The sequence below is a fragment of the Sorex araneus genome, chromosome 9 (assembly GCF_027595985.1).
Source record: "Sorex araneus isolate mSorAra2 chromosome 9, mSorAra2.pri, whole genome shotgun sequence".
In the NCBI taxonomy this organism is placed as follows: Eukaryota; Metazoa; Chordata; class Mammalia; order Eulipotyphla; family Soricidae; genus Sorex; species Sorex araneus.
This window is the reverse complement of record NC_073310.1, coordinates 8,132,443-8,149,942: the sequence shown is the minus strand read 5'-3', so window position 1 is coordinate 8,149,942 and position 17,500 is coordinate 8,132,443. Positions and strand designations below refer to the sequence as shown.

The window sequence follows — 17,500 nt, the reverse complement described above, 5'->3', positions numbered from 1 at the left end:
GCACCCCCACAACCAAGTGCCCAGAACCCTCCATTGACTGAAAGGGGGGGGGTTGTCTCTCTCCAAGGCCTGGATTCTAGCTGAGTCTGGGAAGGCATAGTCTCCTGAAGGGCGTGGCCTTCTGAGGGCGTGGTCTCCTGAAGGGCGTGGTTTCCTGAGGGCGTGGTCTCTGGAGGGGCGTGGTCTCTCAGGATCGTGGCCTGGTGCCTGACACTGGTCCTCTTGCAGATCTGCATGCAGCAAGGCTGGAAACCACCACGCGGCCGCTTTGACGTCCTGCCGCTCCTGCTCCAGGCCAACGGCAACGACCCCGAGCTCTTCCAGATCCCGCCAGAGCTGGTGCTGGAAGTGCCCATCCGGCACCCCAAGTAAGAGGGGCTGGCACAGGGGGTGAGGGCAGGTGGACTTGCCCAGCGGCCCTCTGCCCCCCCTCCCCCAGACTTCCTGGCCTTCTCTTCTACCCAGACAGAGGCTTAGGAGGGCGCGGGGAGGGGGTGCACCTGAGCTGAGCGGACCCCCCCAAATCAGGGAGGCCTCCTTCACTGGACCGCAGCCTTCTGCATCTTGCGGAACCCTGGTCTGCCCAGCCCACTCTCCCGCCAGCACCCGGGACCTGCCCTTTCCCTGAACCCTAAAGCTGGCCAGGGCGGCAGCACCTCCTGTCAGCTGGGGTGCAAACGGGTCCACAAGCCCCAGCGACTCTCTCTCAGTGGCAGCTAAGTCCTGGCCCCAGGCAGTGGTTCCCCCCCTCCCCGGCGCCTTCCCAGGGAACCGGCAGGAATGCGGGGTTCAGGCCCCCGCTTTGCAACCAGGGCTCACACAGGTCCAGAGTAGAGCCCAGAAACCCGGTTCTGACCCGCGGGCCCCTCCCACAGCCCCCAGACCGCGTGCATCCCACTTTGTGCCCCCCCCACCCCGCCCCGAGGCACCCCTGTGTCCGGCTGAGCTGGCCACGCCGCCTCCCACAGATTCGACTGGTTCCAGGAGCTTGGCCTGAAGTGGTACGGGCTCCCCGCCGTGTCCAACATGCTGCTGGAGATCGGCGGCCTGGAGTTCAGCGCCTGCCCGTTCAGCGGCTGGTACATGGGCACGGAGATCGGCGTGCGGGACTACTGCGACAGCTCCCGCTACAACATCCTGGAGGTGAGACGGGGCACACGAGGGGACAGGCAACAGCGGGAGGAGCTCCCGGCGGGGCACATGCTGAGGCCACCTGGGCCCTCGGAGGGGAGGCTCCAGAGAGACAGTGCGGGGGTGAAAGCCCTTTCCCTGTAGGCAGCCCCTCCCGGTGGAATCCCCAGCACTGCCAGGAGGGGTCCCCAAGCACTGCCGGTGTGGCCCAACCCCTCCCCTCCCCCGCTCCTGCCTCCCCTCCCCCACCCCACCCCAAAAAAGGAACAAAATTAAGTAGTTTCTATGGAAAACTCTGGGCAGCTTCCATGGGTTCATTGAACCCAACCTCCACGTGTGCCCCGCCCAGAGCACAGGTGAGGACCCCCAAAGGTGACTGGCTGGGAGGCCATCCGTCTCTGGGCCAGCAACTGGCCAGCCCCCAGGGAGGAGCTGGGTTCCCAGGTTCCCCCCTGGCAAGGAGGGCCGAGCGGGCGGGTCCCAGGCAGGCCCCGGGCCCACACACGGCAGGACCTGGTCTCTGGCGACCCCCCACACTGGCTGCAGGCTGGGCCTTCCCCTGACTCGTGCCAGGCCCGCTGGGGCAGACTTAGCACTCAGGAGTCAGTGCCAGGGACGTGTCAGACACAAGTGCATGACCAGGAAAGGTGAAAAGGCGGGTATGGGGTCTTGAGCCCCCGGGGGAATTGGGCCCCATCACCCCCTGACACGGAGGGCGATCCACCCACCATGAAGCTCTGCAGACCCAACCAACTGGGATTTTATGGAGGTTTCATCATATAGACCACCCGTGTTCGATTCCTCCGCCCCTCTCGGGGAGCCTGGCAAGCTACCCACGCGTATTGGGTATGCCAAAGACGGTAACAATAAGTCTTTCAATGTGAGACGTTACTGGTGCCCGCTCGAACAAATCGATGAGCAACAGGATGACAGTGACAGTGATAGTGACAGTCATCATATAGACACGATCAGTTATTAACTCCAGCCCCGCCCCCTCTCCAGAAGACGGGTGGGGACGGGGCTGAGGAGTCCCGGCTTCTAATCAGGTCAGCGCCTCCCTGTGTCCAGCTTCCCCCCAGGGGGGCTTCATGTGCCCGGCTCACTTAGGAAACTGGGACCAGATACCACCAGCCCGGTCAGACTTCTCCCCTCTCACGACAGTCCAGTTCACAACATCTCTCCCCCCCGCCGACCACCACCGACCCCCAGGGTCCAGTCGCATCCGAAGAGTCACGGCACAGCTCTTGTCTCTTTCCTGAGCAGCCAAGATGCAGGCTTCCCCGCCACCTGCCTTTCTCGGGGAGGGGCCGAGTTGCCCGTCCTCGCAGGGGGCTCTGGGCAGAGAGGTTCCCTAGGGCCAGGGTGCGGCCCCCGGTGGCCCAGCAATCAACCCACCGCCCTCTGTCATGGGCCTTGGTGGCACAGCAACGCCCCGAGAGGGGGAAGCAGAGCTCGGGACCGGGGTCCCACAGCCAGTCGGGAACAGAGTCGAGATGAGAACTGGAAGCCACAGCAAGACGTGGACAGACGCGAGTGAGCTTGTCCAGGGCGGGACAAATACCACGTGAGCTTGTCCAGGGCGGGACAAACGCCGCGTGAGCTTGTCCAGGGTGGCACAAACGCCTCGTGAGCCAGCTTGCGTGTGGCGTCCACGTATCTGCACCTGAAATGTCAGGGGGGGCTCAGCGCCTTGACCCTGGCTGGTCCCCGCACGGGGAAGTCCTGTGATGTCATCTGGGCAATGCCCACACAGCCCGTCGATGTGTTGGCACATGGGGTCTGTCTGCTGTGGGCATCGGGGTTATATGCCAGATCCATGTCGGTGCATTTAAACCCAGGGTCCCCGGCCTGGCTGCACGGTGGGATTCCCTGGGGAGCTCCATGGTGCAAGGTGCCAAGACCCTTCCCCCAGATTACAGTGTCAGGGGCCACGAGTTGGGGCCTGGGCATTGGCATCTTTCAGAGCTCCCCAGAAGGTCCCCAAGGCCTCCACCAACCCCCGGCAGATACTGGCGAGAAGCAAAAGTTGTTTCAGGGGCCGGAGCCATAGTACAGTGGGTAGGGCATTTGTCTTGCACGTGGCCGACCCAGGGTTCAATCCCCAGCATCCTATAGGGTCCCCCAAGCAATGCCAGGAGTAATTCCTGAGTGCAGAGCCAGGAGTGACCCCTGAGCATTGCTGGGTGTGACCCAAAAAGAAAAAAAAAAAAGGTTATTTCAGGCTCCTTCCACAGATGCAGTTCAACTTGGCAGGGCGGGCGGCGGGGGGGGGGGGGGCTTTTATGTTGTAAAACGCACCTAAGACTTTTAGCCGCCACTAATTTCCCTCTTCTCTTACCGAAACCCTGCTGTGGAAGCAACAATAGCCTCGCTCTCGGGCTCTCTGTGGCTTTCTGGAAATAGCACGACCCTTTCTGCCTGTGCCCCACGTGGCACACACACACAAAAAACCGTCTTGGCCCCAAAGAGTGACTTACTAAGTCTGTTTTCCGGATCTTTCACTTGCTGATATTTCACTTGCCCAGAGGAGTCCCTGGGCGTCTTAAGGGAGCCGCCTGCCACCCCAGACTCCGGGTGCCAGCCACCCGTGCGTACCCGCAGTGACAGCTGGGGCCGGGACTCGGTTTACCCAGACCTCAGCCGCTGTCGCGTCCCCGCTCCCTAATGAGACCCGGGTTCCGGGGAGTGACTTGGGATTGACAGAGGCAGTGGCAAGCGCGGCTCTAATTAATGGATTTGCCACTGGGTGCTCTCCACTCCCCACCCCAGCCTCAGCAGGAGAAACACGCCCGCCCGCCCGCCCGCCCGCCCGTCAGGGGACTGTCTGCTCCACCCCCAGGTCTGGCGCCTGGTGCCACTCCCTGGGCACCTCCTCCAAGGCCCAGTCCCCTCTCAGAGCCTCTGTTCTCGCACCCGGCAGGGACTGGCCAGCTGGCGTCCTGGGAGCTAGAGGCCAAACAGTGGCCACTGCAGGGGTGGGGCAGAATAAGGGTAGGGGGTGGGGGTGGGGGAGCTCTTCCTACCAGAATCCAGGTGACCCCCCACACACACACACACCCGTCTGCTCCCAGGCTCCCGGGAGCCCCCGTCACGTCTGGAGTCAGAGCCGGGTCCCTGGGCACTGCCTTCAGGTCCTGCCCGGCCTCGTCTCCCTGCAGGCCTCTCACGCTGACCGTGCTCTGGCTCCCAGCCCCAGGGCCTTGGCAGAGACCCGCCCTGCCTGGGGGAGGCAAACGCCCGGCTGTTTCTCACCTTCTGGGCTGCAGCTCCGTGCCCGCTGCACCTGCCACATTCACCCCCCCTCCCCCAGAGCCGGCTCTCCTCTGGCATCCTCACCCCTTCCGCAGCCCAAAGCCTCCTCCATACCGGCCAGGCAGCTCGCAGGGGTGGGGGGGGGCGGTGACTTGACTGAGGGACAGGCCAGCGAGCGACTCTGCGAATAGAGGCTCGGGGACAGTCTCACTAGATGCCCGTGTGTCTCCTCCCCCTCCAGGAAGTGGCCAAGAAGATGAACCTGGACATGAGGAAGACGTCGTCGCTGTGGAAGGACCAGGCGCTGGTGGAGATCAACATCGCTGTTCTCTACAGCTTCCAGGTAGCCCCCGGCGCCACCCCCCCCCCGGCTTCGTGGCCTCGCGTGGGCTGAGCCGTGTCCAGACAGGCCCCCTGGAGACGGGCGAGGACTCAGGGCTGGCCTGTCCACTCTGCGTGCACGGTGGGGGAGCGGGACGTCAGAAGCCCGGGCTGGCTCCCCTGGGGGCCCCCAGGTGCCAGAGGCAGGGGGGAGGGGAGGAGATGAACCACCGGGAAGGGGCTGTCGGGGCTGGAGAGAGGGTCCAGCAGGGGTGGAGAAGGCTGTGCGTCCCCCAGTCTGACCCCCAGGGCCTCTCCACAGTCTCTCCCGAGCATTGCCAGGACCGCCTGAGCCCAGAGCCAGGGGTAAGCCCTGAGCAGCCCATGGTGTGACCCCCAACCCCCGAAATGGGACGTGCGGAAGGACAGGCAGGCACTGTGCCCTCCGCCCACCCCGCAGGCCACAGCCGACCCTGGGCCAGCCAGCGGCCCCCGCACCGTGTCGTTGCTGTGTCTGTGTGGTTCTCGCCTGTTTCCTCGCGCTGGGCCAGCCTTGCCCCACGGTCTCCCTTTGAGAGGCCGTTGCCTTCCCGCTGCCAGTTGCTAGGATGGTCCATCTGTGAGCGACACCCACCCAGGAAACCCCCTTTCTCTCTCCGGAGCAAGACCAGGGGCGGGGAAGGGTGCAGAGTGTCATGGCAGGCGCCGGGGCGACAGCACAGCAGGGAGGGCGTTTGCCTTGCACACAGCTGACCGGGTTCGATCCCCAGCATCCCATAGGGTCCCCCGCACACCGCCAGGAGTAATTCCTGAGTGCAGAGCCAGGAGTGACCCCTGAGCATGACCCAAAAAGAAAAAAAAAAAGTGTCATGACAGGTATCCACTTGCCGGCCACGTCGGTGCCGCCAGAGACGTCCTTGGGGGTACAGCCAGGGTGACTGCCGCAGAGTGGCCGAGGGCCGCTGTGCCCGCCCGGCCATGCCCCCGACTGCCCGCCCCTCCCCCACAGAGCGACAAAGTGACCATCGTGGACCACCACTCGGCCACCGAGTCCTTCATCAAACACATGGAGAACGAGTACCGCTGCCGGGGGGGCTGCCCGGCCGACTGGGTGTGGATCGTGCCCCCCATGTCCGGCAGCATCACCCCCGTCTTCCACCAGGAGATGCTCAACTACCGGCTCACGCCCTCCTTCGAGTACCAGGTCCTGCGCACCCCTACCCCTCGGGGCGGGCCGGATCCCCGGGCAGGGGCTGGCACCCTGCACACTCGCACTCGGGCTCCCCCCACCCCAACCCATGAGTTCAGTGGCCGGGGGCGGCCCCAGGGGTCAGCACAGGCCAAGGACACAGTGTGAGGTGGCCGGACAGGGTGGGAGACTGGGCAGCCCTGGGGCTCCCGGCCAGGACATCTCAGCCACCTTTCTCCTTCCAAGCCCGGTCGCCCTCCCTCCCCATGGGCCTGCAGCCGAGGGATCGGAGCCAGCGTCCCTCATGGCAGTGACCTCCGTCCTCTCTCCCCAGCCTGACCCTTGGAACACCCACGTCTGGAAAGGCACCAACGGGACCCCCACCAAAAGGCGCGCCATCGGCTTTAAGAAGCTGGCGGAGTGAGTGCCCCTGGGGAGTGGAGGGGAGTCGGGCGGGGGGGGGGGCTGTGACTCCCCGCAACCCCCCCCTCCCGCCTCCTCGCCTGGTGGGGCGCAAGTACCACCCAGTCCCTCTCCTGGCCTGGCTGTCCTGTGTGAGCCAGCCCACTCCCGACAGAGGAGACAAGGATGACGTCCGTCACCCCTCCTGGCACTGAGGGGGCAAAGGCAACAACGGCTCTGCAGCTTTTGCCGCTTCATTTGATGGCATCACTGGAAGTCACAGCACCCAGAGGAGGGGACGCCTGGCGAGGGCCCCTGGGACACACGCTTCCCGGGGGGCCAGACTTGCCCACACCAGTGGCTCCTCTGAACAGCAGACGGGGTGGGGGCACACCCTGGGAGGGCAAAGGGCAGGGATAGAGCCAGCTGGACATGGGCACTGCCCCCCGGCAGCCGGCAGCCACGCACGGGCCAGGGAATCCTGCAAATACAGGAGACTACACGGCGGTGAGTCCAGGGGTCCCGGAGAGTTCACTGCACGAGGCAGGGCTGTTGCTAGACGGTGAGGTAGGCAGGATGCCACTGCCCCAGGGCCGAGGGAGCCGATGCCTGCAGTGCCAGGCTTAGGAGAGCTCACACGTAACGACGACGGCCAATGCCAAAGAACATGCAAAGGGCCGGTGGCCAGGGTGTGGCTTTCATCTTATTGCACTCGGGAAGCCACCAGATGGGTCAGGTGGCCAGAAGGTGTCGGAACCAGCAGAGCCAGCCATACCTGAGCAGCAGAGCCAGCGGCGCTGGGCTGGTACCGTGACGCCACTGGCACGGCTCTCTTAGCCGCCCAGGACCCTGTCAGGAAGGGGGACACACCCTCGACATAGAGCGAGGGTGGGGCAGAGAACAATCAGCCGCAGGAAGTGCCTTCCCCAGGCGTGTAGGCGGGGAGCCTGGCTCCATTAGCGCTGCTTTCACGGGGCCAGAGCAGTAGGACAGCGGGGAGGCTGTTGGCCTTGCTCGCGGCTGACCCGGGTTCGATCCCTGGCATCCCATAGGGCCCCCTGAGCCCCGCCAGGCGTGATCGCTGAGCACAGAGCCAGGAGTTAGACACCTGAGCATCACCGGGTGTGACCCAAAAGCTAAAACAAAGGCGCTCACTGGGCCTGACTGCAGGGGTGGGGGTGTGACGGCTCCCAGGGCCCCATCCATTTTCCTGCCCAGAGGGGTCCGTGTCAGGCCCAGGCTGTGGACAGTTTGAAGCTGAGGGACCAGCTGGCAGTGGTCCCTGAGGGAGGGGGCTGCCAGCTCCCAGGGTTGGCATCTGAATCCGCAGCGCTGACCACCCTCTTGCCTCCCCCCGTCCCCTTGGGCCAGACCCCTGCAATGAGCCTCACAGCCACCAGGCCACCTAGGTCCCTGTCCCGCTCTCTCCCAGCCCCCAGCCCGCCGTGGAAGCCACAGATGGCCCAGACAGGCCCAGGGCAGCCTGTGGCTTCTGCTCCGTTCCCTGTGCCCGGGAAAGGGACGGGGAGAAATCTAAAACACTAATTGCGCTATTACGTGTGGGGAGAAACAATGGGAGTTAATTATAGATGCTTTTCTCTGCTCTGCTCATTCAGAGGGGGCCCTTGGGCACCTTTTATTCCTGTCAGCCTCTCCCCCACTGAGCTCTGAGGGCCCCTGCGGTGTGGGCGGGCGCCCCGATTCTGAAAAATGACGAAGTTTGCCGCCAATGATCCCCAGGTGGAGTAATTAGCCAGGTTCCTGGTGAGTAGCGGGGGGTCGCCGGCTGGCTCAGAAGGGGAGCCCAGATCGTCCTAAACCCCCACCCCAGCCTGTGTGCCACCCCCACGCCTCCCAAGGATGGGAGGAAGGTTCTAGAATGTTTCAGGGCCCGACATGTGACATTTCCACTCCCCGGGGCTTGGTGGCAGCCCGGCCTCCTGGGAGAGGTGCTCGCTGAATGTCTGTGGGCCAGTGGCTGGGGACCGCCCTGACCACTCAGCCCAGCCCCTCCAGGCAGGACCAAGGCCTCCCACCCTTCTGCTCTCGGCTTGCCCGCGTCCCTCTCGAGTCCTCATCGTCTCACAAGGGCACAACCCTAGGCTCATGGCAGACACACTCTGTCCCCGCTGCACCAGGGCCAAGGAGGCACCCAAGACAAGTTTGGGGTGCAAACTGGCACCCCAAAGCTGTGGGGACTAAGACTGGGCAGTGAAATCACACACTGCGAAACTGAGCGGCTACGGAAGCTCGTTGCTTTGGCAGAGCTTTGGGCCAGGGGGCTCGGAGGGGCCCCAGCAGCTCCATCATGGGCCTGAGGGGGGGTTCTGCCTCGACCACCAGTGCTGGGGGGTTTCAGGGCCACACCCGGCAGTGCTTGAGGGACCGCGGAGTGCAGGGCATTGAACCCAGGCCGGGCGTGAGCTCGGCGAGCTCCATCAGTGCTGCACTCTCTCCCTGCCCCTGGGGGGGCGAGAAAGGGGCGTCACAGGCACCCAGAGTCCGACAAAAAGTTCCCTCCTGGGGGGCTGGAGCGAAAGCACAGCGGGTAGGGCGTTTGCCTTGCACGCAGCCGACCCGGGTTCAAATCCCAGCACCCCATATGGTCCCCTGAGCACGACATCAGGGGTCTTGCCCAGAGTGCCAGGGAGGGCAGTGGCCTGGCGTCTTCCTTCCTCTCTCCGTTTCCCATTTTCCTCTCTTCCTCTCGCCTCTCAGAGCCGTCAAGTTCTCGGCCAAACTGATGGGACAGGCGATGGCCAAGCGGGTCAAGGCCACCATCCTTTACGCCACGGAGACGGGCAAGTCGCAGGCCTATGCCAAGACTTTGTGTGAGATCTTCAAACACGCCTTCGATGCCAAGGTGGGTCGTGACGCGTGACGGCGGGAAGGTGGGGGGGGCGGGGGGTGCAGGGGACAGCCAGAGAAGAGAGAGAGAAGCTTCCAGCAGGCACACTCCCGCCCATGCATGTCAGGGAGGTAAGGTCTTCTCACCAGCCTTCCGGTGACCCAGGAATAACAGGTCGATGCCCCATCGCTAGAGAAGCATGCTAGAAGGTTCTGGAAGGCCATTCTGAAGTCTGTTTGCGGAGCTCTGTCCGACGAACTGTGCCCAGTTCTCAGAGCCTTCCAGCTGCAAATAATGGCATATAATTCCCCAAAGAGGCGATGACAGAGCGGAGATGCTGGGGATAGTCAGCCGGGCAGGGCACTTGCCTGGCACACAGCAAGTGTGTGCCAATCCAGAATTGATCCTGGTACCCAATAATACCCCGAGCACAGAGCCAGGAGCTAAGCCCCAAGCACTGCCGGGTTTGGCCCCAAAACAGACAAAATGAAGAATCTAAATGCTTCCCATGCACGTTTTTCCCAGCCCCACTGGTCTTCAAGACACTTCTCTGGGGTCCGCTTGCCTGGAGCCTTGCAGAGTGATGTTGAGAAATGTTGCCGAGAAATGTTGCTACAATGAATCTCAGCTGTAACAGGCTGGAGCAGTAGCACAGCAAGGAGGGTGTTTGCCCTGCACGCGGCCAACCTGGGTTTGATTCCCAGCATCCCATAGGGTCCCCCCCCCCCCCCCGAGCACCACCAGGAGTAATTCCTGAGTGCAGAGCCAGGAGGAACCCCTGTGCATAGCTGGGTGTGACCCCCCCAAAAAATAAAAGAATCTCAGCTCTAAGTCACAGGTTTTCCCTGAGGCTGACCAGGGCCCAGCAACTGCAGACTGCCGGGGTCAATTACACTCGGTCAGATCCAGCCAGGGGACCCCCCACCACACCCCTCGCTGAATGTCATCCACAAGATTCCAGGCTACAAGATGCTCGAGACCCCCAATGTCTGCTGCAGCCAAGCCCTTGGGCCGCTGCCCCAGGATTCTCTGGAGACCTGAATGAAGGCCAGTGACCGTCCGAGAGCCCCACACCATCCAAACCCACCAGAACCCACCAGAACAGCTGGGGCTGGAGCTCTGCCCCCACAGGTGCCGCCCGGAGCGGCCCTGACTTCCCCCCCCCCTTCCCCATCACCAGGTCATGTCCATGGAGGAGTATGACATCGTGCACCTGGAACACGAGACGCTGGTCCTGGTGGTCACCAGCACCTTTGGCAATGGAGACCCCCCGGAGAATGGGGAGGTGAGACGGGCCACCGGGGTCCCCTGGGGTGCCCAGGAGCAGGAGGAAGGGGTGGGGGGCCCTCCTGGCCCACCTGCCTTTCGGTCCAAGGATCTTCCCAGTGACCCATGGATTCAATTTGGGTCCAAGTGAGGACAGTCCAAGTGTCCCACGCCGAGCCCTAGTGAGAACCGTGGGCCCCTACAGGCCGCTCCTGTCCAGAGACACGGTGCCGTGCTCCCGGGGAGCCAGGGGGGCTTGAGTGTGGGGCGGAGGGTCCCCTTTGAGCAGTTGTGACTGCACTTCCGGCTCCACGCCCTACCTGAGCCCCAACACTGGGGCCCGGCCTAGGGCTCCATGCGCTGACCCTCACATGCGCCTCCTCTCTTCTGCTCCACAGAAATTCGGCTGCGCTCTGATGGAGATGAGACACCCCAACTCCGTGCATGAGGAGAGGAAGTGAGTGGACAGCCACGTGCATGCCCTGACACCACCTACACGCACACACGTGCACACACGCACACACATGTGCACACGTGCACATACACACATGCACATACACGTGCACACACATGCACACAATACACACATACATACATGCACACGCACACATGTATACACAGGAACTCACACGTGCACACACATACACACATGTATACATATGCACACACATACACAAACGCACACACATATGCACACACATACACACATGCACACACATGCCACATACACACAAGCCCACACACATGCACACACACGCACACACAGGCACATGCACATTCATACACACACATACACAGGCACTCGCACACATGCACACACACATACACACATGCATACACACATACACATACACATGCACACACATTCATGCATGCACACACGCACACATACACACAAATGTGCATACACACGTACACACATGATACATACACACATGCACACACACGCACACACACACAGCGACAGTTCCTTCTTTGATGTTGGGGTGGTGCCATGGGCTCCGTGCACTGTGACCCCCGAGCGCCCAGTAGGTCTGCAGCCCACGGGCCCAGACACTCTTTCGTTTCCATTGCCCTGACGTTTTGTCCACCGGAGACTCACTCAGAAATGGCCGTGAGCATCCCGGAGGCCCATGTAGAGCTCAAGCGCCGGCCGATGGGCAGGGTGCGGGGGCCTCTGCCCTTAGAACCTCCCTGCCTCCTGCTCAGACGGGGCCCAGGCTCAGAGCCGGGCTCGGACCCGCCCCCAGGCCCGCATGCCAGGAGTAATCTCTGAGCACAGAGTCAGGAGTAAGCCCTGAGCACTGCCAGGGTGCCCCACCGTGCGAGCACAGTTACCTTCGAGGCGCCCTTTGCCCCCTCCTGTAACGTGGAGCAGAGGCCACGGCCGCCTGAGCTGCCCCTTGGGGTGTCCAGAACAAGCCTCCCCACACACCAGAGGGACCCAGCCCCGCACCCCAGGCTGACCACAGGGGCGGGGGCTGGCTGGCGTGCGGAGGCCGGGCAGGGCAGCAAGTCCCCTCCGTGGACAGCCCCGTCCCTGTGGTCAGTGCTCGCCGGGTGCCCCGTGTCCCCCTGCCCTGTCCCGGGGGCCTCCTTCAGGGAGAGAGAGGGGACCGTCCGTTCTCCCCCTAGGAACCCGGAACCCTTGCATTTCTTTCCCCGTCAAGGCCCTGCCCTCCCGCGAGGCGACCCGGGAGCCCGGGGTCTGGCCCTAGCCCGGGACCGCCAGCACAGGTAGCGCGTGCACACGCGTATGCCTGCATGTGTGTGTGCATGGCTGGGGGCCCCGAGTGTCCCGGCTTTGGCTCGGGGAGACCTGTGTTCTAACCCCGCCACGCGCACTTGACCCCACCCACCCGGGGCCTGGACCGGGCCGCTGGCTGCCCCACCCCACTCCTCCGCCCCGTGGGGCCTCAGTCTTTCTTCTCCGCCAAATGGGAAGAAAGGACTCCGAACCCTGACCACCTCGGGGAGCTGATTGGAGAATCTGAGGAAGATGACCAGGAGGAAAGCGTTTGGAAAAACCTCCAACCGCATCGAAACCCATGGGCGGGTATTTTTACCCCACAGCCGGCACCCAAGCCCGCCCACACTGACGACGCTGCCGCCCCCTCATCTGCCGCGTGTCTTATTTGGAGAAGTGACTCAATGCGAGACTATTTTAGGGCAGAAAATACACTTCCATATATTTAGAACTTTCCCTGATGCCGAAGGGGGGGGACTTGGAAGAAGGTCCAGCTTAGACACCCCGGGGCTTTCTTCATCTCTTGCATGAGCTTCTCTGTTTTGCTTTGGTTTTCAGGGGGGTTGGTTTTTTTTGGGGGGGGAGGGCGGGGAGGGATGAAATGGGGGCTTGGGGCAGTAGGGGGAGGATGGCGTTTGTCTTGGAGATGTTTGTTTGGGTTTGATTTTTGTGTTCTTTCTGCCTCTCTGAGAACAAAACCGCTGTCAGAGAAGAACTGGCAAATTGTTTCTGGTTTTATTACCTTTCTTTTTTTTTTGCTTAATCCCAAATCCTTCTTCTAAGGCCTTGGGGCTGTGATTTCAGTCCCCGTGGCCCTGGCCTTCCTCCAAGAGTGATTTATTTTCGTGCCATGGTCCCTGGCCAGAGCGTCTCTTGTTTGTGTGTGGACGAGGCTGCCTGCGTTCTCTAAGGACCGGAATCACAGACAGGGGATGGGTGCCGCCTTCACCTAGTATAAGCACTCCCTCTCGGAGCACCCAGTACGGAACCTCCCCTGACCACTGGGCACTTGCCGTGGGCTAATGAAGGTGACGGCCTTGAGACATGGGTGGTCTCGGCACCTCCTCAGCAGGGACTGAGGATCACAGCACAAGGGCGGTCCTCAAGGTGAGGTGTGGGGACCGGCAGCCTTGGCACCTCCTGGCGGCCGGGCAGAACTGCAGAGCCCCTCTGGAATCAAGGGCTTCGTCCTCACGAAGAGCCAGGCACGATTCTTGCATGCCCAGACATTTGGGAAAACAGGTCATGTGACAAAAATGAAGGACCAGTATAGGGTGGTCCTCGCTGCTTGTCCACTGAACCCCTGGCACCGTGGACAGCTCCGGCTCAGACACTTTTGTCAATCCAGACCTCTCGTGGGTGGGTGAAAGCAGGAGGAGATGGGTCAGTTTCTAGAACATTCTAGATCGTTCCAGATCCATTCTAGGATGGCCACAGGAAGTCTCAGGTTGAGGCAGGGGGGTGGGAGGAACTCCTGATACAGACGCTCTTGGGTTTCGGCAGGACCTACAAGGTCCGCTTCAACAGCGTGTCCTCATACTCCGACTCCCAGTTTCTAGAACATTCTAGATCATTCTAGATCCATTCTAGAGTGGCCACAGGAAGTCTCAGGTCGAGGCGGGGTGGGGGGACTCCTGACACAGACACTCTTGGGTTTCGGCAGGAGCTACAAGGTCCGCTTCAACAGTGTGTCCTCATACTCCGACTCCCGGAAGTCGTCAGGCGACGGGGCCGAGCTCAGAGACAACTTTGAGAGCACCGGGCCGCTGGCCAACGTGAGGTGAGCACAGCGCCCAGCGCCAGAGCCCCCAAGGCTCCCGGGAACCAGGTCTTGGTCGCCAGATGGGCGCTTTAGCAGCAGGGTGGGGTAGCGGGGGAGGGGGAGGTCACCACCTGCATCCCAGTCGGGGGAACCTCCCTCCTGCGCCCCTGCCTGCCGCCCACTGGTCTGAGGCTCCCCCCTCCCCCCCATCGGCATATCTCGTGTGCTGCGGCCCCTCGGGTGCCTCCCAGCCTGACAGGAGCTTCCAACGCCCTGGCCCTCACCCCTGCAGCCCCATCAGAGTCGCCAGGGCTGCCCGCTCCCCGTGGGCTGGCCCCCTCCCCCCAAAGGGCCTGGAACCCAGGCCTGGAGTTGGGCCCAGCGCCACCGCTCCATGTTCGTCTGCTTGGTTGGACTCCAGGGCGGGGGTGGGGGTGCTCACGGTCTGCTCAGGGGCTGTACCTGGCGCTGAGCTGGGGGGCCGGCCCCCGGGCCCCTTGGACGTGGCACACGTGCTCAGCCCATCCAACCGTCAATCCGGCCCCAACTCTCACATTGAATCTCCACAGTTCGCTTCAACGCTGCCCCCCCCCCCACCCATAGAGCCCCCGAGACCCAGGGTACAGCCAGAGGGCAGCAGTGCCCAGACACGGCTGGAGTCACGGCGTGGGGCGACGGCCCTAATTAAACAGGGACGGACCCAGTCCTCGCCTGGGCAAGGCACCCCTGGAATCACACCCCCGGCCCCGCTTTCTCTAAGGCCACGTGAGGGTCCCGTGAGCTGAGGGGTCACCCCTGGTGGCCCCTCCTCAGAGCCCTCCTGCAAGGCCCCGGCTCCAGGCCCAGACTCTGGGGGCCACAGGGCCGACCCCCGCCGTCTGCTCCGGGCAGGTTCTCCGTGTTCGGCCTGGGCTCCAGGGCCTACCCTCACTTCTGCGCCTTCGGCCACGCCGTGGACACGCTGCTGGAGGAGCTGGGCGGGGAGCGGATCCTGAAGATGCGGGAGGGCGACGAGCTGTGTGGGCAGGAGGAGGCCTTCAGGACCTGGGCCAAGAAGGTCTTCAAGGTACCGCGCGTCACAAGGCCCTGCGGTCAGGGCCCGGGCCCCGGCCCCCAGCACGCTGCAGATGGCTCTCGTGGGGTTAGGGGGCGGGTGGTCTGACATCGACAGTTGCCCCTCCCCGCCCGCCCGCACCCTCCCACCCCTCCACTCGGGAGGGAAGTAGGGGGACAGCCCCCGCGGGGGCCCACAGCCCAGCTGCCCGTCTGTGTGGATGAGCTCGCTCCAGGGCTGGGCCTTTGTCCATGCTCCAGACAGGCACAGGCGGAGTCGGACCCTGAGTGGGCTGGGAGAGAGATTTGACAAAAGGGGTCCAGGGGCTGGAGCGATAGCACAACGGGGAGTGCGTTTGCCTTGCATGAGGCCGACCCGGGTTCAAGCCCCAGCATCCCATAGAGTCCCCCGAGCACCACCAGGAGTTAATTCCTGAGTGCAGAGCTAGGAGGAACCCCTGTGCATCACCGGGTGTGACCCAAAAAGCAAAAAAAAAAGGAGTCCGTCTGTGCAGGGGTGTCCTACAGTTAGGCGGGCACGAAGCACTGGCACCTGCTGCCATCTGGACAGACAGAAGGAAGCTCGGGGTGAGAGCTGGTCTCAGAAGACCCCAGTAGTAGGGCTCTGTTTCCGGGTCAGGGGTTAGGAGACAGGGGTCAGGGCTCAGAAGACCCCAGGAGTAGGGCTCTGTTTCTGGGTCAGGGGTCAGGAGACAGGGGTCAGGGCTCAGAAGACCCCAGCAGTAGGGCTCTGTTTCCGGGTCAGGGGTCAGGAGACAGGGGTCAGGGCAGGCAAACACACAGAGAGGACTCAAGGCTGCCTGTGGCCAGGGAGAAAGGGGGCATGCCAGGTGCTGGTAAAGTGACCTGAGACTGGATGTCACCATGCCACCTCGTTAAAGAAACTAAACCCCACAACAATGGACTACTTTTTTGTGGGAGTGGGGTGAGGGGCAGCTTGGATCATACCTCACAGTGCTCAGGGGTTACTCCTGGCTCTGCACTCAGGAATGACTCCTGACAGTGCTCTGGGAACCATATGGGATGTCAGGGATTGAACCCCAGGTCGGCCACATGCAAGGCAAACGCCCTACCTGCCGTGCTATCACTCCAGCCATACACTGCACATTTTTTGCTTTGTTTTATTTTTTTTTGGGGGGGGTCTTCAGCATTGTTCAGGGGCTAACTCCTATTCCAGTGCTCAGGACTCACTCCTGGCAGTCCTCTGAAGCCCTGTGTGGTTCCACACCTTAATCTCTGTTCTGTCTCGGGCCCTACCTGGTGATATTTTTTTTTTGGCTTTTTGGGAGAGGGGGTGATCACACCTGGTGATGCTCAGGGTTTTCTCCTGGCTCTGTACTCAGGAGTTACTCCTGGCATTGCTTGGGGGACCCTATGGGATGCCAGGGATCAAACCCGGGTCGGCTGCATGCAAGGCAAACCCCTACCCACTGGACTATCGCAGCCACCTGGGGCTCCCGGATGGGGCTCCTGACTGGGGCTTGCTGCTGCCCAGTGGCCTCCAGAGGCAAGTGGGGGGATACTAGTACATTATCATCATCATCATCATCATCATCCCATTGACAGTGGCCTCCAGAGGCAAGTGGGGGGATACTAGTACATTATCATCATCATCATCATCATCATCCCATTGATCGTCTAATTTCTCGAGCGGTCTCAGTAACATCTCCATTCGTCCTATCCCTGAGATTTTAGGAGCCTCTCTCTACTCGTCCTTCCCAACGATGCCGCACTGGAGGCTCTTTCAGGGTCAGGGGAATGAGACCCAGCTTGTTACTGGCTTTGGCATATGGATACACCATGGGAAGCTTTCGAGGCTGCCCCATGTGGGCAGGAAACTCTCGGTAGCTTGCTAGTCTCTCCCAGAGGGAGAAGTAGGTTATAAGATATCGCTTCTGGGAGCTTGCTTTTAAGTCTGTGCACGTTGGCCATTGATGGGATTACACACACCTGGGTTCCTCTGCCGGTACCTTCATGCGTGAGGCCTGTCCGAATGTGTGGGGAGGGGCCTAGAGCATGGCTGTAGCTAGGTTCTGGTGGTCTTCAACCGCCGGGAGCTCTGCTCGGGGCGGGGAGGGAAGCTGGAGCCCATCCCCTCTGAGGGGCCCCGGGGAAGACAGCCAGGCGTGCGGGCAAGAGACTCTCTTGTACACAGTGTCTGTGTTCATGGGGGTGACCACGGAAGGTCAGAGCAGCCCTGACGGCATTCTCTGCTGCAGCCCCAGGAGGGAAGGCCACTGCTGCCCCCCGCCCTAGCCCACACAGCCCACCTGCAGAGGCACGAGGCCACCCAGGAGCTAACAGGACATGCCGTGTCCACCCACTCCCTCCCGTGTCTCTCTGCACGGGGACCCCGGAAGCTGGACTGTCTCCGAGGCAGCTGCGTGGGCGTCCACTTAGCCAGCCGACTTGCAACTGTCTCCCCCACACTCCCAGCGCCCCCCAGTTCCGGGACCCCCCTCCTGTCCCTCCAGCGTGGCTCTTGCTTGGCATTCTGTGTGGGTGGAA

General features: G+C 62.4%; 1 protein-coding gene across 3 annotated transcripts in view; it reads left to right on the top strand.

Annotated features, from left to right (window-relative positions):
• Positions 1–17,500, top strand: part of NOS1 (nitric oxide synthase 1) — an 85,315-nt gene that overhangs the window by 45,039 nt on the left and 22,776 nt on the right. For 2 of the 3 annotated variants that reach the window (XM_055147002.1, XM_055147003.1), the window contains exons 9-18: positions 229–368; positions 969–1,143; positions 4,625–4,726; positions 5,714–5,908; positions 6,228–6,313; positions 9,014–9,158; positions 10,324–10,428; positions 10,808–10,866; positions 13,820–13,936; positions 14,810–14,984. In XM_055147002.1, the coding sequence (XP_055002977.1) occupies positions 229–368; positions 969–1,143; positions 4,625–4,726; positions 5,714–5,908; positions 6,228–6,313; positions 9,014–9,158; positions 10,324–10,428; positions 10,808–10,866; positions 13,820–13,936; positions 14,810–14,984 (1,299 nt within the window). Of the gene's footprint in view, positions 1–228; positions 369–968; positions 1,144–4,624; positions 4,727–5,713; positions 5,909–6,227; positions 6,314–9,013; positions 9,159–10,323; positions 10,429–10,807; positions 10,867–12,044; positions 12,147–13,819; positions 13,937–14,809; positions 14,985–17,500 lie in introns of all 3 variants that reach the window. The other variant, XM_055147004.1, reaches the window with a different exon arrangement.